The sequence below is a fragment of the Ictalurus punctatus genome, chromosome 3, assembly GCF_001660625.3.
Source record: "Ictalurus punctatus breed USDA103 chromosome 3, Coco_2.0, whole genome shotgun sequence".
In the NCBI taxonomy this organism is placed as follows: Eukaryota; Metazoa; Chordata; class Actinopteri; order Siluriformes; family Ictaluridae; genus Ictalurus; species Ictalurus punctatus.
The window spans coordinates 30,473,466-30,497,533 of NC_030418.2; the positions used below are offsets into that span (position 1 = coordinate 30,473,466).

The window sequence follows — 24,068 nt, forward strand, 5'->3', positions numbered from 1 at the left end:
GCGTCATTTATCGGTGGATCCGATATTACAAACCCGATAACCGATTATGGAAAAATGCTTAAATATCGTGAAAGATATTGGTAAAACCGTTTATCGGTCGATCTCTACTGTAGTTACCACTTGACCGCCAATCTGCATGTTTCATTCCTTTCACTTTTGGTTTGAGCCCACGCAGTCCATTCACGTTCCTGATGCCGACTCCTGATGCCATTTCGAACCAGAAGGTGAACGATGGCCAATGGGAATTCTGAATGGCAAAGTAAAAAGGGAAAAAACTAAAATCTGCACCGTGCTGAATCGTGCTCAGTTGTCACTGCTTCAGATGGACAATCAAATGTTGCATTGCTATAAAGTATTAGCACCCATTCTGAAGTCAGAAATACGTGTTCTACCTCTACCTTTATGGCCTCGTTTAGCCTTTTAATTAAACCGGGTATTTAAAAGTGTGATTAATAATCCAAGCAACGTCTTTCAAGCAGGTGCGTTGATTTAGACATGTAGATTGCATAATGATGAACTAGAGACTATAAGCTCCGTTTAGCAGCATACAGATGCTAAACATGATGCAACTGATCAGTTATATAGTGTGCATATATATGTGTGCGTGTGTGTGTATGTGTGTGTGTGTGTGTGTGTGTATATATATATATATATATATATATATATATATATATATATATATATATATATAAAATTATAAATTAAATTGTATGTGCTGCCATGTACATAGGGAAATAAATTTTTTTTTTTTTTTTTCTTCTCGTTGTTCAAACAGATCGGGCTGTTCCCTGCCACATTAAATTCTTGCGCTCACAGAAAGTGGTCTACATCTGCTGTGGGGAGGAACACACAGCCGCTCTGACCAAGGTACAGATACACTCTGTGTCCCCAGTGTCATCTGTTGGATTTGACTGAAATCTCTTGGATTTAAATGAAGCATACAGATTTGCTTAAACTGGGTCTGGACAGAGATTTAATCTGTTTAGAAACAAATCTGTACATCTGGATTGCTGAAGTAAAAACCTGGAAGGTGACAACACTGCATAATGTAACGAGCTGAGTAATGAGAGGTGTTGTCAGGTGGGATAGGGCATGAAAAATACAAATGCAATGTACAAATCACAATTAGTGTTTTGTTTGTGGTTGTGTGATGGACAAGTAGGTTTAACAGTGAGGGGGAAAAAGTAAGAAATAAAATAAAAAGAGCAATTAAACATCTTGTTTGTACAGGATGGAGGTCTGTTTACGTTTGGAAACGGGTCGAGAGGACAGCTGGGACACGACTCTACCAACAATGAGCCTCTGCCACGCAGGGTTTTGGAGCTCATGGGCACCGAGGTGTCTCAAATCGCCTGTGGCAGGTACACAGGAATTAATGCCTAAGATCGTGTTAGTTTATTCCTTTTAGTGTTAATTGCTGCCTTCAGAGTAATTAGTGAGACATTCACGACAGCAGACATTGCAGAAATGAACGCAAAATCAAGCAAGCATCGCGATATTCGGAGGAGCTTGCAATTTTTTCTAAATTACCGCAGACTTTCCGTAGATTTGGGCCATGAAGTGTCATGTGATGTCGGGGGGTGGGGGGGGTGGGGTGGGAGGTTGATTTGGCCCTGACGTTGTGGAGTTACAGTTACCACTTTGAAGTTGAATATTTTCAAATAACACATCCCGGATTGTTTTTGTTTCCAGAAAATTGGCAAGAATTAGTAGGAATCCAATCTTACCACTATAAATTAAACCTCACGCTAAAGAAGGCTTTAATTCAACTTGAGGGCGGGGATTACATTCCGCAACATTTTTTTTTTATTATTCATTTGTTGCATTACTCACTATGTTTTGATCATTTTCTTGATGGGAACTTTTCCTTCATATCTGTTCCAGACACCACACGCTGGCGTTCGTGTCCTCCACCGGCTTGGTGTACGCCTTCGGCTGTAACGCTCAGGGCCAGCTCGGCTTAGGGACCAGAGGAAACGCCATGATCCCCCTTCCAGTCCGAAACATCCAGCCTCCTTTTCTCACCAACACACAAACAGGTGGTTAAACACGCCGTCGTGGCATCACATGAGATAAGTAATGCTATTTGTCATGAGCCTTGTACAGGCATTTTCAGTACCTCTCGTTTGATGAAAGCACTAAGTGGCGCTTTCCTCTTTCGCTGGTGCATGTGACTCGCCACAAAATCTGACTACAGGCGCCATTCAAACCACAGCAGGAAAATTTATTTCCCTAGTTTCCAGATACCGAGGATCTTCCACTTTTACATCAGTCACATGAGTTACATTTACATTTTATAAAAACAAACCATTTTGTCAGAGACAGAAATTAGAGATGATTTAATGTTCTTTTTTTTTTAAACCAGATTCATAAAATGTTACATGTGAAAAATGTCTTGTTTTCCCCCTCTCAAGTATTTGGGTGGAAATAATTGGATAATTGGGTCTAATCAGCTGCTTGTTATTGCTGCGTGATACCGACAGAAATAGCATATTGTGATCATGTTGCAACTCATGGGTTTAAAATTGACTAAAGCGGACAGGTGGATCCGTGTTTGTTTTTCAGATGTTAGTTACAGGGTTTATTTCTATCAGTGATATCCGGGTTGATAATTAACAAGTGATTTATTCATTCTTTCATCTTCAGTAAGTGCTTTATCCTGGTCAGGGTTGTGGTAGATCCAGACCCTATCCCAGAAACAATGGGCGTCTGGTGGGATTAAACACCGGACAGGACTCCAGTCCGTCGCAGGGACGATAATAATAATAATAATGATAATAATGATAATAATGATAATAATAATACCTTGCTCTGCTATTTATTGTTCAGTTTTATAAGGCTACTTTCTCGGTAGCCTTAAGTGGCCATGCATTATTATTATTAATTTATTTTTTACATATATATATATATATATATTTATTTATTTATTTATCTATTTATTTATTTATTTATTCCTTTCTTGTCTTCTCGTGGTCATGACTTGGTCACAAAAGGCTGTTTTCTCACGACGTGAATAGGACTGGCATTGCACGCCCGTCTGTGTCTTCATCGTGTCGCCATCATACGTTCACTAATTGCCCGCTGTAGAGATGGACTTTCTCTCCGCATTAAGAGAGAGTGGTGTCCCTTTCTCAAGAGTCCCTGATCAAAGAAAAAAACTAATTTGTTTGTCCACGACGATGCGGAATTGCGCTAAGCTTTCGCTTCCTCCGGAACAATAAAAACAACGCGTTGTTATGTCGAGTACACGGAAGAATGAAGTCGAGATCGTGGGAAAACAACTGTTATGTCGAGATCACAAGAAAATAAGAGAGGAAAAAAAAAACAAATAACGCATGGCCGCTTAGGGCTTCCGTAACATGATCTCCATTTCCATGAGTAGGTTGAGAAAGTGGAACAAATACCAAAAGTTTTTGCTGATTCTCACAAATACAAAATGCAGCATGACAGGATTGGGATTTCAGTATATGATTTATTAATGGCAGAATCCTGCTTTAGGAAAGGAATAAAACATGATCGAGCATAGTGTTCTCCGATTTTATTATTATTTTTTTTATTTTATTTATTTTTTTAAAATTTATTTTCTTTCCCCCCCCCCCTCTCATAACACAGCCGTTTGCCAACAATTCCAGTTTTTGTTTATTATTTATTACATTTGTGATTACATTTCATGTTACGGGACATCTGCAAAACAAGTTCAGTCCTGTTATCTGTTACGTTATAGTTTACATAAAAACTACAACCCCAATTCCAAAGAAGTTGCAACGCTTTGTAAAATGGAAATGAAAACAGAATGCAAGGATTTGCAAATCACATAAACCCATATGTTATTCACAATAGAACGTAGAAAACATATCAAATGTGTAAACTGAGGAAATGTACTGTTTTAAGGGAAAAAATTAAGGTAATATTGAATTTGATGGCCGCAGGACGTCTAAAAAAAAAAAAGTTGGGACAGGGGCAAAAAAAAGGCTGGAAAAGTAAGTGTTAGTTAAAAGAAACAGCTGGAGGAACATTTTGCAACTAATTAGGTTAATTGGCAACAGGTCAGTAATGTGATTGGGCATGAAAAAGAGTATCTTAGAGAGGCGGAGTCTCTCAGAAATAAAGATGGTATGAAATCTGGATGGAAGCAGATGTTGCTTTAAAACCTGTTTATACCTTTCAGCATTGATGATGCCTTTCCAGATGTGCAAGCTGTCCATTCCATAGGCACTAATGCACCAGCAAACCATCAGAGATGCAAGAATTGGGTTGTACATTTATAGTTGTTCCTGCCTTCCACCCCCCCCCCCCCCCCCCCTAATGTTAATAAGAAAAAAATCTGTAAGATTGACATTGCAGAGAAACCCGAAGACGTTTGTGTGTCACTTACAGCTTTACCTCCTGTCTCACTGTTACTAAGTGCTGACACTAGAGACTCCTCACAGAAAAGGCTACCATGTTAACCATGACGCACGTTTTCTAATCCATGTATGTGGAGTGTCTGCCATAAAAGTCCCTGTGTTAGTTGCTACTATTAAAAATAACGTATTATCCATCCATTCTCTATACCGCTTATCCTTTTCAGGTTCACAGGGAAACCTGGAGTCTATCCCAGGGAGCATGGGGCACAAAGCAGGGTACACCCTGGACAGGGTGCCAATCCATCGCAGGGCACAATCACACACACCTATTCATACACTACAGACACTTTAGACATGCCAGTCAGCCTACCATGCATGTCTTTGGACTGGGGGGGAGGAAACCCCTGCAGCACGGGGAGAACATGCAAACTCTGCGCACATAGAGCGCCGCGGTGGGAATCGAACCCCCGACCCTGGAGGTGTGAGGCGAACATGCTAACCACTAAGCCACCGTGTGCCCTAATAACGTATTAGTCATTGGGTTACTGATCGGAAGGTCAGGAGTTCAAGCCCCAGCACTGCCAAGCTGCCACTGTTGGGCCCTTGAGCAAGGCCCTTAACCCTCTCTGCTCCAGGGGCGCTGTATCATGGCTGACCCTGCGCTCTGACCCGAACCTCCTGACATGCTGGGGTATACGAAGAAAAGAACTTCACTGTGTATATGTATATGTCATCAATAAAGACTCATCATTATATAAACTTGCGATGATAGTCCGATTACGAAACGACTGTCTGACTGAAAATTAATCGACGCCCTCACCAATCGACCGATCGGATTAGAGAATTCAACATCTCTGTGGTGTGTAAATACTGGTATTAAATATTAACTCTGGTGTTAACGTTTTATGTTTCCTTGACGTGCTACAGGCACTCTCCTGTATTAAAAATTGATCTGATGTCTGTGTAAACTCGCTGTGTGTTTATTTTCTCCCTGACTCCGGCACAGATCAGTACAGCATCAGCAGGATCCACTGCGGCGGCGATCACAGCTTTCTGGTGCTGTCACGTGGCAAGGTGAGCCATCAGACAGCGAACGCACCATACAGCAACGTGTCAGTAGATGCAAATTTTGCAGACGAGGAACAAAATATGTTGTTGAAATCCCTAATGAATGCTTCACAGCAAATGTAGATATGCTAAATCTTAGTTTAATCTTAGTTTTAAAAAAAAGATGATAATTTTTTATTATGACCTTGGGGATGAGCGTCTCTTTTCTGTTTAAATGGCATTGAGTATTTTCTCTTGTCCACTTGGGGGTGCTCTTAATCTGGTGAAAGAATTACACTGTAGAAGTTGATTTTTGGGACTTCCTGTTTATTCTTCGCTTAGAGACGCATTTAGTCTAAGCTCAGATGTGAGATGTGCGATGGCCTTGCAGCAAGCACAGAAAGACATTGTTTGGTTATTGCTATCCTAACTATCCTAACAGAGTTGCCCGGAGGACTTCCGCGTTATCAACGCGTCGAAAAGCATTTCCCTGATTAATAAGGAGAGTCTAAACAGTTGGAGGCTGAAGCTCCTGGACAGCACCGACTCCAGCATCACAAAGTGAGTGCAGTTATCAGGCACGGTCCGACCTTCACAGCAGATGTGGCTTCAACACGTGTTTGGGTTTTTCATGCTCCAGCAAACAGAGGCATGTAAAGTTCAGCATCACAGAGTCACAACAGGTCACGGCGCTGTAGATCTTCATCCGTTTATGATTTTATGATCAGGACGTGGTCGGTATTTTCGCCCCGCGTTTCCGCTTTGTAGTAAAAGTGCATGTGCTTTGTACTACGCCACTGAGCAGTTCAGTTTGTTTTCATCAGGGATACTACACTTATAGGTGATCATTAACTTTGACGTCTTCGCTCGTCTGTTTGTAAACCCTGAGCCAAGACGGTTTAGTTTTAAGACTCCGATACAAAATACTGCAACCGAGGAGGAAAAAAAAAAAAAACGAGCGTTACAATGAACATTTTTTATCATGTCATGTCACACTTTTACCTTTAACACTTTGTAACACTTTGTAACACTTTTAGTTTATCGGAGTGTTTGTCCACCAAGAGACAACAAAATAACGTAGCCAGCTGATAAAATGCTACCGGTCCGAAGTAGTGTTTTTTTTTGTAAGAAGAGAAAATGGAATGATGGATTTTAAAAGCATTAATCTTTCCAGCTTGGTGTTCTCTTGAGAGTCAGGTGCTTTAACCTTTGGCCCAAAGCCTTTTTTTTTGACTGACATTACAAACGACCAACTGCAGATCTTTTCCCATAACTGTCCCGGAATTATCCCGAAACTTCGAAACTGGAAACTGACCGTCCCAGATATTCCAATTCTTTTGTTTGCAATACTGTATAGCGTTCTTTCTCTGTTTCATTTCTTGTGCTGCTATAATATCAGCATTCATCTGCGTTTAGATTATCCTGACTACATATTTCACATGACTATGACTAACCAAGCGCGAGCATTGTTACAGTAAGAGCATCACGTTACACAGAGAGCAATACGAAAAGTTTATTTTTCTATCAACCTATGCAGTTCTACTCGAAAGAGGGATGAGAGGGATTAACAGTTCACTAATATAACAGTTATTACTAACAGTTAATCTGTCTAATGTCTGTTATACAGATTAATATGCAATTTATGTCACGAATAAGCAGTACGAGCCCAATCACGGAAGATTTGGCTACCGAATCCTGCCACCGTGTCACTTAACACATCCCGACGTGATCAAACAGAATCGTGTACTTCTTAAAATGTGCACGGTATTTTTGCTCGTGTTTCTTACTTCTTATTTTTTTTTAAAATTTTTGACCGCAGGTATGTTGACATCCGACATTCAGGTTTTTTAAAAATGGCAGCATTTTTGTGGCCGATAACAACTACGTGGGGCAGTTTTCCCCGCTCAGCTTACTGTTACCATGGGAATCAGAGGAGAGCATGACCTTTGAATCTCCACAGATGGCTGACATGTTGATCCAAAAAACACAGCTTAGAATTAGTCTTTTATTTAAAAAAAAAAAAAAAAAAAAAAAAAAAAAAATGTTTTTTTTTTTTTTTCCTTTTATTACTGCAATCAAACATTTAGTCACCTGTTACTTTTATATATTTCACAGGCATTATATGTAAACACGTACAGCGTTATACTCACAAAAACAAATTTTACATCACCTCTTACGCTATTTTTTTTTTTTTATATACGCTGTATTTACAACATACACACAAGCGCTAAGAACCAATCAGATCGTAGCTTCATGAGGCTTGTGGCCAGAAAAGTGACCGGTATAAAAACCCTGACACCAAACCATGTCTACAATCAGTGCACATGATTTTGATGGTATTTTCTGTAAAAAAAATAAATACTTAAATAAACAAAGGATATCGATACAAATTACATATCGATTACTGTCAACGAATACAAAGAACAAAATAGTATTCGTCCATAAATACATTTTATATAATACAAATAAATATTTAATAAATCATGCCGTTCCTAGACTGTATACAATTGTATATATTTATAAATGTGCCTCACACATTTTGTCTCTCTATGAACTTATTTTGCTTTGCTTCTTCTTCTGCAGTGACATCATTCTGCTGCTGTCCTCGACCGCATGTTGGAACGCCAGCTTCCTGGACCAGAGGTAAGACGCAACGATTAATCCACACGTTTTTATATCCGCTTTTAAAGCTATTCTACTTCCAGAAATGCTAATTTTGAAAGACAGCTAGTTGGCATGGTCTTATTTTAGAACCTTGAACTCGCTGATCATTAAATTTTAGCAATGTTGGCACACACGAACACTGGCAGCCATGGATTTCACATGAAAAATGTTTTATTTCCCCACAATGCTCTGCCGTTTGAATCACTCTCCAAATATGCTGATGTTCACAAACACACACACATGATCACATGCACGTACACAATCTGTTTATTTCCTACCATGTCCTGTAAAACACTAGGACATCTATTGGCACAATTGCCAAGGAATGACCCTTGGACTCATCAGCATTATTATTTTTATCTGTATAAGGCTGCGCTCGCTAGCTCGTGCTTCACATAATAATCTCCTCTTTAAAAAATAAAAAGGAGCTCAACCTTTGCAGTGGGGTTTATTTGATTATGTAACACACAGCTGGTTTCGTTTACACTCGGATTGTGTGATTATGCCTGGGAGAAATGAGTCTCGTCTGAACATATTATTTTAAATGCACTACCGGTCAAAAGTTTGTGGACACTCGACTGAAATGTTTCTCATTATGTTAAAAAGCTTTTGATCTGAAGGTGTGAAATCGGTGTCGTAGGCAAAAATATAATCGTGCCGACGTATACATTTCTTTCATTAGAAAACGAACATTTTATTTACAAAAAAAAAATTTTTTAAAGGGACGACTCGGAGCGAAATATTTCTGAAAAGCAGCCGATAAGAGTCCAGCGTCGGTGTGAACTCCTTTAATACTGTTTAAAAAGCATCTCAGGGAAATTCCTCAAGAAATCGGTCGAGAAAACGCCAGGAATGCATTTCTGGAAATTCTAGGCAAAAAGGGCATCGACTTTAAAGATACTAAAATATTCAATTATTTTTGATTATTTTTTTTTTTATCAACATCATTAACATAGTTCCATTTGTGTTATTCCAAAGTTTTGATGACTTTATCATTCTTCTAAAATGTGGTGGAAAAAATTAAATAAAGAACGAGTGTGTCTAAACTTTTTGACCGGTAGCGTATGTGGTTAAAACAGTCGGTCTTGTACAGTGTGGGCTTTAGACACGTGATGGTGTGTGCGCTGATTAATTGGCTGGATTTGGGAATACAACGGGGCAGACTTGTAACAATACTACATCAGTCTAAGCACTCCTGGGATATCTGATCACATCACAATTAGTCCAAAATAATAAATCAGCCTTATTTATTATGGTTTTATATTTCTTTCATATCTGAGTGCACATAATATAAATAGCGGTCTGACCTCGATGCTGTGCAAGTCATCATGGTGTATGTGCGTAATGGATTAACTCTGGAGTGTTTATACTTAAAACATGATTTGAAAACATCATCCCGTCACTGGATACAGATGGACAGATTCAGGCTCTAAGAGCCCTGAAATCCCAAGCTGACTGTTGCCTGTAGCTTTTGCAATGTGTCCTGCACTGTAGTTATTGGCTGCAACTTTCCAGTTCTGGTTAGCACTGATCGAGAATGCTGAAGGCTGGCTGTGAAGGAAAGTCTTCGGATTGTCTGTACTGGTTCAGCCAAATGCTGGAGAAAAGAAACAGACACATGCACAGTATCTCATTTTTCAACTTCTGCTCATCTAGTGTGGCTAGCTTTCAACAGCATGGCTGAATAGGCTGTCTAAATTAAAGCAGACTACATCAAGGGATCATTGTAAATTCAGAATTACAAGAAATTCAGAACAATTCAAATTCAGAAGGTCAGAACAAGAACTTCAGAATGAAAGGATTCAGAACTGGAAATTCAGAATAAACAAAGTCGGAGTCTAGAAATTCAAAATGATCTGAAATTCATAACCTGACATTCAGAATAATTGGAAATTCAGAATAAGCAAAGTAAGAGCCAAACATTCAGAATAATAAAAAAAACTAATAAATAAAAATGATCTGAAATTCAGAACCGGATATTCAGAAGGATTGGGACTTCCGAATGTGTATAAAATCAGAACTGTACATTTAAAAGTTCAGAATGAACAGAAATTCAGAATAATTGGAAATTCAGAACAGACTAATTCAGAACCCACAATTCAGAATGATCAGAAATACAGAACGATCTAAAATTCAGAATTGCTAGAAATTCAGAATGATCAGAATTTCAGAACTGGAAATTCAGAAAGATCGGAACTTCAGAATGTGAATAAATTCAGAAGTTCAGAATGAACAGAAATTCAGAATAATGGGGAAAGTCAGAACAAACAAATTCAGACCGAAAAATTCAGAAACAATCAGAATTTCAGAACGATCTAAGAATTTCAGAATGGTCAGACATTTAGAACCAAAAATTCTGAATGATCAGAAATTCAGAACCAAAAATTCAGAATGATCAGAAATTCAGAACCAAATATTCTGAATGAGCAGACATTCAGAATTAGCAGAAATCCAGAATGATTGGAAATGCTGTACAAACAGAAATGGTATTTAGCTAGCTAAGCCTGATTATCTGGCTGTGTCACAGACCTCATGCTATTGCACTAAACAGTACATCAAAATAGCGCAGCACTATAGGAATTAAGATCGGTAGGTTGTAATATATATGACGTAGTATTTAGTACAGGAGTATGCTGCTTGGAACTGAGGGCTTTCTTTGTGATAATGATCTGTTCCAGTTTTCTGTCTTTGATGAAGAATACAGATTTCTGCCATTTCCTGGTGGGATACTTGTATCTTGTATGTGTCGTCCGTCAGTTGATGTGATTGGTACTACTTTAACATTAACATGGTGTGTCAGGGCCCTAAGATAGCTGAGGCCTGTTTCACAAAGCTGGTCTAGGTAAGTTTGGATTGGGTTTTTGGCATGTTTCAAGGCCACGGTAACTTGTTCTACACGGCTACCCTGCTCCGGAACAGGTTTTATTCTTGGTAAGAGAACTCAAACCCAGATTGGACCAATCAGCTGTAAACAAAGTGATTTAAATCTGACCCTTCCAATATAACCGTTTAGTGTTTGTAGCGATGACTTCATGGTTTGTGGAGCATCCTGTGCAGCTCGGAGCACGGATAATAAATATAATAATAATAAGGGCACTTAGAAGGGAAAGAACTTTTAGCGGACTGACACAATCCTCCGGCATTCCCTGATGACCATCTGAATGTAAAATTTAGGATTTTTGGCAGGGTATAGTTTATCTACGCCGGCTTCTTCATCCGCACGTTAAAAATCGGACACGCCGAAGCCACACTGTACTGTAACGCAAACTGTATGTGTTGCTTTCTGGTCCTTTGCGAGTGGTACATATTTGCATGTGGTAGGATTATTCCTGTCCTGATGATATATTTTCACAAATTGATATTTATTTAATAAAAAATACTGATTTTTATATTAGATGAAATTAAGTGAAATGTAAGTTATAAGTCTGTTTATTCTCATTGTGAGCCTATAAAAGTAAACTTGCACATTTACACATTTAAATTTTCTCATAACAATTTCTTTCTCTTCAGCCGGAAGTATGCACACCTGCTTTTCTCCATCTTGAACGCTATTGGCTGTTTGCTGCAAACGTCTGGCTTTTACGTGCACGCGGCATAAACCTCGATTCACGGTGACTGAGAAAGTTGATAACCAGTGTCGTGAAACCCGTAAACCTTAATTCATCAGGGTGGGATTTGTTTGGTTTTGTCAACTCAAAACCTACTCTGAATCTCCGAGTTTGTTCAGCTGGCTTCCTGAAACACGCCTCTGATTTAGCTCAGTTAAACTCCCCTGTTGGTTACCTTCTGACCAATCAGAATAGAGAATTCAGCAGCACCATCATGTAATGGTGCATAATGGCAATCATGATCGCATTTGAAAGATGTCGCGCAAGACTTTTATGGATGTTGATTCGAGTTATTGTGAATGTTCGTATTGAAATTTGGATTGTATTACACTTCTTTTGCAGTGATGATGGTCATTTTAAAACCAACCCCAAAGTCCCCGGAATCGACCTCAACTCGGTCAGGCTGCTGTTCGAGATGCTGATGAAGCCAGCCTACTCACGGCTGCTGGAGCAGGTACATAAGCATGTATATCACCATACCCATTCTACGTTACATTACACGCACAACGAAACACAACTACTGTATGTATGCTGCTGTGAACAGCTTATGAACATGGTACATTGATTTTATTTTTATGCTTGTAATATATTTGGCTGTAAGGACAAGATTTTTGAATGTTGCTTGTTTTTCACTGCGTTTTTCTCTAATCTCCCTGGCCGACTAGCTGGAGACAGGTTTTGGGAAAGCTTATTTGAGTCCCAAGGAGTTTTGAGGATTTTTTCCTCCAGTGTTTGACCAGATGAATCATCATGGCTAAAAGCAGCCTATTAATAGTACATGGGAGTTTGTACCCGTCAGCCAAACTTAACTTATTGTCCGCTTTGATGCATGGTGTGGAACACACTGCGTGTGTGCTCGCACAGTAACGAGCAGACTTTTTATTTTTATTTTTAGACCTGATAGATCACATTTTGTAATTTTATACAAGGCGGTATCAAATGGATTGGATGATGTTGGATGAAGTGGCATGCTGAAAGAAATAATTGCTGCTGAACGATCAGTCTTTAGCCCTTTTTCTTCACGTAAACTCTAAACAAGTTTTTGTTTCCTTACGTAATTGACAGGGATTGTAAAGGGCAAGCTTTTAAGTCTCTGTGAAGCGTCTTGAAACACGCAGCATTATTCGACGTAGTGACATCATTTCCACCAAAACAAGAAGTCTTGCCGGGACATATCGTGTGGCTCCGCCCCTTTTACAAATGGTCACTAGCGTTTAACTTGTCTCACAGCCCCGGGCTAAGCCGTACTCGACAATTAGTATCGTGGGGTTTTATAATGTTTGGGGCGGGACACTTCAGATTGTTGAGAGCATTTGATTGGACAGAAAATGTTGAAAGGCTGAAGTGCATTGTTGAATTGGTGGTAGAGAGCAAGACTGTAAAATTTAATTAAAATATCTTCTGAATGTGAATTTTGTCATTGTTTTGGAGCACACTAGCTTATAGATAACCTGAGGGCTATAACATATTCATACTACAAGCCACAAAACGTTTAAACTTGATTTAAATACAACAAGTTTGTAAGATATGAGTGTTATGCTGAAAAGATTTAACAGCTCTTCAAAGTTGCCCATTTTTAGTGCACAGTATATGTGAGATACCGGGGGGATGGCGAAGAACCCAGGAATTAATTAACAAAAGCACAGAAGCATATGATTACCTGCCAGGTTCTGTACAGGAAACGTGGCGACTGTATTATTTTTTTTTACTGAACGTAGAGGTAGAGCCCAGTCAGAAAGTACCAAGCTTTCACCGCTTAGTAACATGTAGGCGTTCATATCCTAGATACAGCTCTGGATCGGGCTGAAGTTCAGAGGGTGTGTTTCTCACACACACAGGTTTATTCAGATTGGCTGCTGGTGAACAAAAAAAGATCCCCAATATTGACATTTCAAGCATAACATTAATAAAATGTACAAAATGAAACGTTAGTATGTTAATCATCACCCAGCTTTACATTTTTTAAATCATATTTTTTGTCGCACTCCCTCACAAATCCGCTGAGTGGGCAGTTGACTGTGTGTGTTTCTAGACCACGAAGAGCTTCGAGAGTTTGCTGATCCCTCAGCTCCCCTGCTCTCCTCCTGATGTAGAGGCCATGCGCATTTACCTGATCCTCTCCGAGTGTCCGGCTCTGCACGACTCCAAAAACTACATCTCCCTGACCATCCCGCTCGCCATGGCCATCCTCCGGCTGGACGCCAACCCCAGCAAAGTTCTCGGTATGATCCCACAGGTGTCATTAGGGTTACGACCGAAACGAATATTCGACGGCACACTTGACGTTCGGCTGAAAGAGCGACGCCGGATATTTCAATCAGATATATATTTCCCGGTTCTTGACATCGAAGTCTCGTTCCATCAGCCGTATCGGAGCACAACAAACTGTTCAGTAGGCCAAGCAGAGTGACCTGCATCGGGGTACGAAATTTGAGCTGGGTGCCTGATTTCTGCGGTGTCTGTAGCTAGGCAGAGGAAGCATTTAAAGCAATTTCCAATAAGAAACGTCAGGTCATGTCAGAATGAAACGACTTTACGTGGCAAGGAAGAAAATACTTGATTTTGGTATTCAGAGTTTGGACGTGTTTTCTAAAATGCATTTTAGCCTCTTTAGCGCTTTATTAAGACAATGGATGACTGTATGTAGTAAAATATCGCATTTTATACAAGATGTCATGTGAATAAGCTGCATGACGGTGTGACCTGTGGGAAATTTTCAATTCTAGGATTGCACTCTTTCATTACAGTAAATTGACTTTATCCTCTTTCCCAGTGTAGACAGACTGGTGATGAAGCGGTGTGACCAAAACCATGGAAATAGTTATTGCAAAGCATCCATCGTTAAAGAATCCCCGGAGCAATGACTGCTAAATTTGGCAAAAAAACATATGAGGAAACATTTTATGTCTCTGAGATGTCCATCTGGACAAGACTAAAATGATCAGACCACCCTTGAGTTCAGAAATGAGTCGTATTTTGACGTATCTGAGAAAAAAAAAACAAAGCATGGAGTTACAATACGTCGGCTCAGGGTTACTGATAAACTGAACGCTGCTAAACACGCTCAGGTAAAAATATTTAAACCAATTGTTTTTTTTCCTTTATCTGTAGATAACTGGTGGTCACTGCTGGATGGTGAGGTCTTCTGCAGGTTGGTTGAGATGTATAAGAGCATTGTGGTGTTCCTGCTCACCGGTGGCAAGGCCCTCCTCATTCCTGTGTTTCTGGAGAGCTACTTTAACGCTACGCTGAAACTGCTAGAGAAACTACACAAGGTAAACATCTAAGGTTGTCCTTTCATATTATTTCGTGCTCACATATTTGGAAAATGAGGCATGATCTATATAATCTTGAAAACACCTCAGAGGCTTCACCGGTTCTACATAACATCTTTAAGAGCACCACAAATCGATCCCCTTTGACTGACCACCGTTAGACGCAGTATTGACGTGTAGATATTTGCTATCCAGTAGCGTGTGTGAGATAATACGTACCTCTTTAGTTTGAAATTTGTCTCACTCAGCTTTTCGGAAGCGAAGCCCAGGTGCAGTTTCCTGCAGGGAATGTTGTTCTCGTGTATTTTTAGACACCTCATGTAGCTGGAACCGTTTCCAGAGCTGCTGCCTAATCGCAAGCCGTTCCACGTGTTTCCGCAGAAAGAGAGCTGTTCTCGGCCGGAAAAATAGATTCACCACCGAATCAGCACTGATCTGCAACCAAGCTGCAGAGATTTCAAGGGCTTTGGTGGGGGTGCCATTATTTTATGACAGCAAATTGAACTTCTCATTTATGTTTAAAATAAAACCAGAGGAGCGATGAGGAAATGTTCTTGTTTTACTGTCGATTGCGATGAAGATCTATAAGGCACTAAAACACGCCTCTCTAAACATTGTCTGTGCCTTTTTTTTTTTTTTTTTTTTTTTTTTAGACCACTGTGTGGTTGAATTCTCGAATCTGATTGGACAGAGCGCGTATAACTGTACTGTTTTGGTGGTAGTTTCAGCAGTAACACGAACAATATGTCGTTCTAATACATTATTGGTTCTATATTAACAGGGACTTTTAATCTAAGACTAATAATAATAATAAACAGATTTTTAACAAAGAAAAACATATTATCGTTGATGTTTTTGTTAGCAGACGTTTATTTAGACTTTATGGAAGGAGCCGCGGGTGACGGTGCTTTGTAACAGTCACGGTGCTTTTTATCATTGCTAGTTATAACATCCTGTAAGTGGTAACAGGTAGTCTCGTGGACGTTCGACATCTTTAAACCCTTTTAAAACGAGCGATGTGTTATTCGTTAATAACGTTAACATTGTAATCATTGGCAAAGTGCACATTTCTGGTATCTCCGGTATCTAGAAATGTTCAGATGCCACCCCAGTATTGAGCCCTGACCTACATAAATAAAGCACAGGAAGGGGGGAAAAAACCCACCACTATTGGTGCTCTGTAAGATATTTAGTTTGTAAACGCTTCTTGTTGTCTTTGTGTAGGTGAACCAGAAAGCCCACCATGTGGAGTACAACCGCTTCTACATCCCCGACATCACCAGCCTGGTGGACATCCAGGAAGACTACCTCAAATGGTTCCTAAGCAAAGCCGAGATTGTGAGTCTTCCCTGCCTCCCCTCTCACTCATCCTCCTCTTCCTGTTATCTCTGCAGCTCCTGCTGGTGCTAGGCTACTCAGATTAATGTTACACCAGGATATTTATTAGCACAGAGTTGAAGGTTAGGTTATTCTTCTTTATTCCCTGTCCTCTAGTAAAGCGTGTCCTCCTATTGCCAACCCCCTCGCACATTAAACAGTCTCATTAAACCGTCTGAAGTGGTCTCGCTCACGTATCAGCATGATTGGATGCTGTGAAAGGGATATCCTTTAAACTTATAAACTAAATTAATACGACCATATAAGGTCACGAAGGTCATGGAAAAGTGTAATTATGTCGTGTTAATTAATTCTGTTTTTTCATTTACTTTACAGAAAATGCGATCTCCTCCAGTACAGGTATGTTGATGTGCAGCTTTTCAATTCGGAAGCGTTGAACGTAATGAATTACTAAAAGCATTTTTATTTTCAGAATTCAGTTACGTTATGTGCCTATCCGTTCATATTGAACGCTCAAGCTAAGACAACCATGTTGCAGACAGACGCTGAGCTGCAGATGCAGGTAACAAACCCCGTTAAGCTGTGTTTTTGTTTGCATTTTTTACTCCGGTACAATTGAAGTCAAAGTGATTCAGCCTGATCGTTAACAGATAGCGTTTATTGCTTATTAATTTAAAAAAAAAAAAAAAACATTTTTAAAAATCGTTTAAGATGGCAGTGAGCGGTGCCAACCTGCACAACGTGTTCATGCTGTTAACCCTGGAACCCTTGCTGGCACAAAACCCGTTTCTCGTCCTGCACGTGCGGAGGGATCACCTGGTCAGCGACGCGCTGCGTGAGCTCACCATCTATAACGATGTGGACTTGAAGAAGCCCCTAAAGGTGAGAAGACTTCCATATTACCAAGACCAGTGTTATGAACTTAGTAGAGAGTATCTAGGTTGTTGTGGTTGTGCTAATAGATTTTAGATCCAGTTTTAGATAAGGTTCCAACCTCTCAAGCACTCAAAAGTGACAACAACAATGAATAACGAGAACAATAACTGATCGCTGAAGTCAATAGGCAGCAGAATGAACGTCATGAAATCCATTCTACATTAACTGAAATTCTGTACCTGACAACAGAACTGTGTATATAAATTATTATGATTTTTTTTTTTTTCAAAACGGAGTTGCAATATTAATTTAAAATGTCACAGCGGAATTGGGACCTGACCTTATTGACTACACGGACTGCAGAGTCATAGTCAGAGATGCCTAGCAGGGGTGGACAAATCATTAATTCATTACCTAGCCTATTGGGTTAGTGAAAGCTTCAATATGCCAACGGTATTCTTGCCTGGAAGTACAATTACCTATGCTAAGAAACAACAACTAATGTAATTGAACTCAAATTTTATTAAGAAGATAATTGTGTGCGTTAATACAGTCAAATAAAATAAGCGAGGATTTGAATCCCTTTAAAGGCCGACCTCATATGGTTGGGTGTAGTCTTTATCCTCTCCTAATAATGTCAATAGCTGATGTATGCAGCGTCAATGCAGAAAAAATAAAGAAGATACAGGTCAAGAGCGTCAGATAATGTTCACATCAAACCTCCAGAATGGGGGGAAAAAACATGATCTGTGTGACTTTAACCATGGCATGGGCTCCTGGGATTTTCACACCCAACAGTCTGTAGAGTTTACACTGAATGGCTTGAAAAACAATAAAAACTCTTTTTGTTACAGCTCTTGACCAGTATCGGCATGTTTTATGCATTGTGCTGCTGCCGCCACATGATTGGTTGATTGGATAACTGAATACTGTAAATGAGCAGGTGTACAGGAGTTCCTATTAAAATGGACAGTAAGCGTATATGATGGTTTTTTCGAAAAGTCAATCAAGAGTAGAGTTTTTTTTTTTAGTTTTTTTTTATTATTATTATTTTTTTACTTTTTCCCCCCTCCCCCACCCCTTTTGCTGGCTTTCACTGTCACGTAGCATTTAAACACGATGTGTGACGTGAAAACAAAGACACAAGCCAGACTTTAGTAACATCTCGTACATGCAATGTGAGCAGAATTGAACTTTTTATCTTTAAGTTCTTTGTTGAATTAAGAAGAGCTGGCCTGATCCCAACTGTTTTGTTTCGCGACTCCTACTACAGGTGATTTTTGACGGAGAGGAGGCAGTGGATGCAGGTGGAGTCACTAAAGAGTTCTTCTTGCTGCTGCTGAAAGAGTTGATGGATCCAGTCTATGGCATGTTCACCCATTACCCAGAATCCAACTTGCTCTGGTTTTCCGATAAAGTGAGTCGAACACGAAGTCCTGTTTCACTTGTGACAAAGGCGTTGAGGTTATGTCTACAAAGTAAATCACCATAATGCGTGGGGAAGCTGATGTTATGTTCTCCTCACACCATGTGATGCAGTTATAAAGTTAAGAGATCTTTGATATCTTAAGAATCTTTGCTTTATGATCGTGATGGAACTCTGTGTACACTGGATATCAAATTGGCTGTGATTCGTTTTCCCATTGCTTGAGTTTATGTTTCTCAAGGATAAAATAACAATAGTTTAATCGCTATTGGACTTTAAATAAGGAAACATGTTCAGCAAATGTTTGCCTTTGTATTTAATGACTTGTTAACCGCTTGTTCTCGGTTTCTAATGGGTTCTATATCAGTGGTTTATTAAAGGCGGTTGCACTTGGAGGGTAAATCAGTTAAACATGTAGATAAAATAATAAGTTAAGAGATAAACATAAGATTAAGTTAGAGATCAAAGACTCTGTAAGAGGACACGAGTGCTACAAGCACCTTTAGTAGAGTAATCTGATTTCTCAAAAATAAAATTAGAGTTGGATTCTCATTTTATAGACTCTAAGAAAATAGTCATTTTCCAGTCCCTCCAGGATTTTGCGATCGCAGAAATTAACGCAAAATCAAGCACTCCGCAACATTCGGAGGAGCTTGCGATTTTTCAAAATGTTTGGTTTTTTTTTGGGCCGAGACGCTTCACGTAACGTAATCGTAACACGTATTTGGTCAGAACCCTCGTCGATTCACGTGCGTCGAACACCAGTACAGCTAAAAGAGCTCATTTACCAGCAAACATCACTGTGAAATACCGTGCGAAACAATTTCGTGTGATTGCGATTTCACCAACTCTGGTATAATTCCTATAGTGCCGATTAGCAGACTTAAGTGGGACACCACTACTGACCCAAAAGCAGTTGAAAAGTCGGCTCACGATCATATAAATAAGCCACAGAAGTTTTGGGATTCTGTTCTGAGGAACGATGAAACAAAAGTGGAACTTTTCAGCACGATGGATCAGCGGTATGTCTGGAGGAAGAAGAATAAAGAAAGAACACTCTGTCCACAGTCGAGCATGGTGGTGGCTCGGTGATGCTCTGGGGCTGCTTTGCATACTCTGACAAATGGAAACCTGCAGTGTGTGGAAGGCAAGATGGATTCATTGGAGTATCAGGAAATCCTAGGAGAAAACCTCATGCCGTCTGTGAGGAAGCTGAATCTTGGGCGTAATTGGACTTTCCAACAGGACAATGATCCTAAGCGTACCTCGAATTCCACCAAGGCTTGGTTGCAGACGAAGTCCTGGAAGATTCTGCATCTTGTTTACAGCAGGTCATAACAGCAAATGCGTGCTCTACTAAATACTAAAGACGCTTGCCATGAAGGGGTTGAATCATTTTGAAACTGGAGAAATCATTATAAGTTGCATTTTGAGTTGAATTTGGGGAATCCACTTCAAGCATTCGTTGTTTTGAACTATGTCAGTTGCTTTTGTTTGAGCTGTCCATTGCAAACCGCTGAAAGTCTGTACATTTTGACAGTAAACCTGATTTGCAATGGGGGTCGAATCATTTTGATTGCAACTGATATATTCGTTAAATATTGTACAGATTCATTTTATATAGCCTGGAGGGTGTCTGCTGTTGTTACAGGTTGTTTTGCCAAGATGGAAAAAATTATTGTTGATGCACAAAACATCATTAGTCGTATCTCACATCACAGAGGCTGTGGATTTCCAGTAATATAGTTTTTGGTTTTGTTTTTTTCTTTTCCTGGAGGTGTATTTAGCGTGCTGGATTTGTAAAAGCGCATGGAAACCCTACACACTGCTTGCTGGTGTATACAAAACATGGTGTGCAATTGTAAATGAACATCAGAGCAGGCGGTAAGGGATACATGTGTTCTTTCCATGCTGACATTGGGTTACTTAAAAACAACCGTAAGCCACTATTTTGCAGTCTTGTAGCTGTTTTTTTTGGATTGTCTTGCACATAGGGGCAAAAGATCAAGGATCTTTTTCCCCCCACTTTTCTGAAAGTATCAAAGGTACAACTGGAATTTTCATTCAATTTTCAACTGAGACAGTCTTTGTTACTCTCAGGAGTCAATTCGATATTGTGATCTACTAATCTCATTTGTTCATTTTTAGTATTAAGGTTTCAGTGGATCCAGAGCCTATACCAGAAACACTTGACTCAAGGTGGAAAAACACCAGTACACCAGCACAGCAGTTTGCAAGGCACCATACACATTCACATTTATACCCAGGGGCAATTTAGTTTATCCAGTCCAACCTGGTGGTAGGAAACTGGAGAATTTGGGGACCTTTGAGATTTGAGACAGCAGTGCTACCCACTGTGCCACCTGCCATGTTACACTGTTCTTTTTACATTTTTGTAGATTGTAAATAAAAATATCATCAAAAGTATTTTTTTTTCCTAAATGTTACTATTGATTTGGTATTGATATTGCTAAGTTGCTATTGATATGGTGTTGATATTGCTAAGTTGCTATTGATATGGTGTTGATATTGCTAAGTTGCTATTGATATGGTGTTGATATTGCTAAGTTGCTATTGATATGGTGTTGATATTGCTAAGTTGCTATTGATATGGTGTTGATATTGATAAGCTGCTATTGATATGGTGTTGATATTGATAAGCTGCTATTGATATGGTGTTGATATTGCTAAGTTGCTATTGATATGGTGTTGATATTGATAAGTTGCTATTGATATGGTATGATGTCATAGTGTGATTATTTTATCTACACCTTCCATATTTTGCAAATATTTTAATATGTTAACAAAACCCATATTTTCACAACTGCAGAATATAGCAAGGCACTATTTGCCCAGCTGGTATGTTTAGTGTCCCTGGTTCATACTCTCCACATCTTTGCACGGGTTTCTTTCGGATTCTCCGGTTTCCTCCCGCTGTACGATAAACATACTGGTAGAAGGATTGGAATCGACTCCGGATCCACCGCGACCCTAACCAGCGCTCACTGAAGAACGAATGAACTGCGCATTAGTAGTTAATTAAATACCCATTACATGGTCAAAACGAAAAACATGGGACAAACAAAAGTTTGAAGTTGTTTTAATTATAAAACAAACAAACAAACAAACAAAAAAACCCACAATGTATTGATTGTGTACTAAACTGTTTGTGCCGCAGTGTTTTGTTGAACACAACTGGTTCCACTTGATCGGGATCGTCTGTGGCCTGGCTATCTACAACTCCACCGTTGTTGACCTGCACTTCCCTCTCGTGCTCTACAAGAAGCTCCTAGATGTTCCTCCTGTGCTGGATGATCTGAAGGAGCTCTCCCCTACTGAGGGCAGGTACGCAATTCAAAAATCCTGCAACCCACACAACGGGGGGGGGGGGGGGGGGGGGGGGGGGGAAATGTCCTCTTGGTCCTAAATGAATTATCGCATACCGTCTTTAGATTTGAGTTTACAAGGCTAGAGTTCAGATTTTTAGTGCATTTTTATTTCACCAGAACAGCAACATGACTGCCGAACAGTCTACAAAATGCAGGTTACACAAAATCCTATAAAACCCCACAGGTTGTAAACACCTGCATAGATCCGAACGCGATTACGTCCTTGACCTTCTTTGTTGTGACGGAGTCCTTTCACTGTTCCTGGGTGAAACCAGAAGCGTTCACTTTAAACATGTTTGCCTTGTTTTCCAGCCCACGCTCTTTTCATGCTGTTACGTAACCAGCAGTCGTTATGAAAGGTTCAATTAGCGCACAGCAGAAACCCTGGATCAAACAGAGGACATGGGCCGTTAGCCACTAATTATTTCTAAATGTCAGCAGAGAACTGTAGCAAATGATCTCCTCATTGCCACTGAGGAGCCAGAATCAGGAAACGCACAGGGTGGTGTTTGTTTATGAAGTTGTAAAGCTCTTTTTTTTTTTTTTTTTTTTTTTTTTTTTTAGCTTGTTGTGCGTTTATTAGCTTTTGAGCACATGGCTCATGTCGGAGGTATTTCTTTTATCGTGTGCAATTTAGTATCATGTGTGTGAACTGGATGAACTATTACGATAAGATGCTCCCAAAATACCTTTTATTGCCTTGTCAGATTTGTTTGTTGATGGCTGTGTATTTATTGATTAACTCAAGGTTTAGAAGGTTCCAGAAAGACACGAGGAGAGAGCTCTTTTGCTGCTGATTGACAGCACGAGTGCCTCTCTGCTGTTAACCGCTTAAGGGTCCCAGCTGTTGCTTCGTATTATAAAGGCTTTACATGCGTCGTTCTTCGCTTATCGAAGCTCTAAAAACGGAGCGCGTTTCATAACGGCAGATGATGTGTAACGTTAAAACAGTGACGTGAGACGAGTAATGGAAAGCCGCGGCCTGTCGGCAGCACTCTTAATCTAGGTGCTGTGGGATTTCAAGCCTCAGTTGGTGTGGTTAATTTAGACTGAGGTTAATACTGATGGATGCGGAGTTAAATGTGCAGGAAAGAACATCCAGATCCGTCTCTTTAATAGGGTTGTCACGGTACCAAAATTTCAGTAGTCGGTACCAATACCAGTAAAATTCCACGATACTCAAAACACAAAAACATGCTCATAACAGCACACTATTTTATTAACAAAGTTAACTATCAATATAAAATGTATTTTTAAAACTGCCATTCTGTATACTTCAAGTATTTCATTATTAAAGCGACTAGGAGTTATCCAGACAAGAGTAGAAATGTGTTTCTGACCGACTGATATTAAAGACGTACACAGTGCTAGCCACACATCTATTATTTTCTAACACATAAATTTCAGATATATCGCTCATCAAAAAGCCTCTGGTGTGTAAAATTAGTAAGCCCCATCCTAACCCTAACCCTCCCATTTATTTTACCCCAATAAAAGTTAAAGCATTAAATGGTTAATAAGGACTCCTGACTGTATTAGCGTTAAACGCACGTATGCTAACATTAAGTAAGCAAAAACGAGGATGTTTTCTTGCAATTATACACTCCAATTAAACTACGCTACAACATTCATAATGCAACCTCTGCCATCATTTTAAACTCCCCTGTTGAATAAATACTAGCAGGTTTTTTTTTCAGGGGTAGTAAATATTGAGTGAATATGAATATAGTGAATATAGTGAATAAATATTCTTCACAGGAGTCTCCAGCAGCTGTTGGACTATGACGAGGAAGACCTAGAGGATGCCTTCTGTCTCAACTTTGCTGTAAGATATTTATTTATTTATTTATTTATTTATTTATTTATTTATTTATTATTCCTGATGAGCACGTGAACAAGATGGTCCTGGGGTGTGGGCAGTATCATTCGTTCATTTTCTTTCTGCTGGTCCTGATCGAGTTTGTGGTGGCAACAAGTTGAGGAAGTCAGGCCAGACTGTTTTTATTTATTTATTTATTTATTTATTTATTTATTTTAAAAAAAAATTTTAATAATCCCCCCTACCTAATTTTCTCCCTACTTTAGTCATGGCATATTCC

At 39.5% G+C, this 24,068-nt stretch overlaps 1 protein-coding gene across 5 annotated transcripts in view; it reads left to right on the forward strand.

Moving 5' to 3' along the window:
* The window catches only part of LOC108263068 (probable E3 ubiquitin-protein ligase HERC3), a 73,901-nt gene that overhangs the window by 39,757 nt on the left and 10,076 nt on the right, over positions 1–24,068 (forward strand). For 4 of the 5 annotated variants that reach the window (XR_008396342.1, XR_006982095.2, XR_006982090.2 and 1 more), the window contains 16 exons: positions 776–867; positions 1,231–1,361; positions 1,885–2,039; positions 5,353–5,420; positions 5,836–5,954; positions 7,977–8,036; positions 12,008–12,119; positions 13,698–13,887; positions 14,777–14,940; positions 16,165–16,278; positions 16,654–16,677; positions 16,751–16,840; positions 16,990–17,160; positions 18,428–18,571; positions 21,759–21,925; positions 23,728–23,794. Coding sequence is in view for 2 of the 5 variants with exons in the window: in XM_047153951.2 (XP_047009907.1) it covers positions 776–867; positions 1,231–1,361; positions 1,885–2,039; positions 5,353–5,420; positions 5,836–5,954; positions 7,977–8,036; positions 12,008–12,119; positions 13,698–13,887; positions 14,777–14,940; positions 16,165–16,278; positions 16,654–16,677; positions 16,751–16,840; positions 16,990–17,160; positions 18,428–18,571; positions 21,759–21,925; positions 23,728–23,794 (1,868 nt within the window). In the remaining 3 variants the exon portion in view is untranslated. The other variant, XM_053679882.1, reaches the window with a different exon arrangement.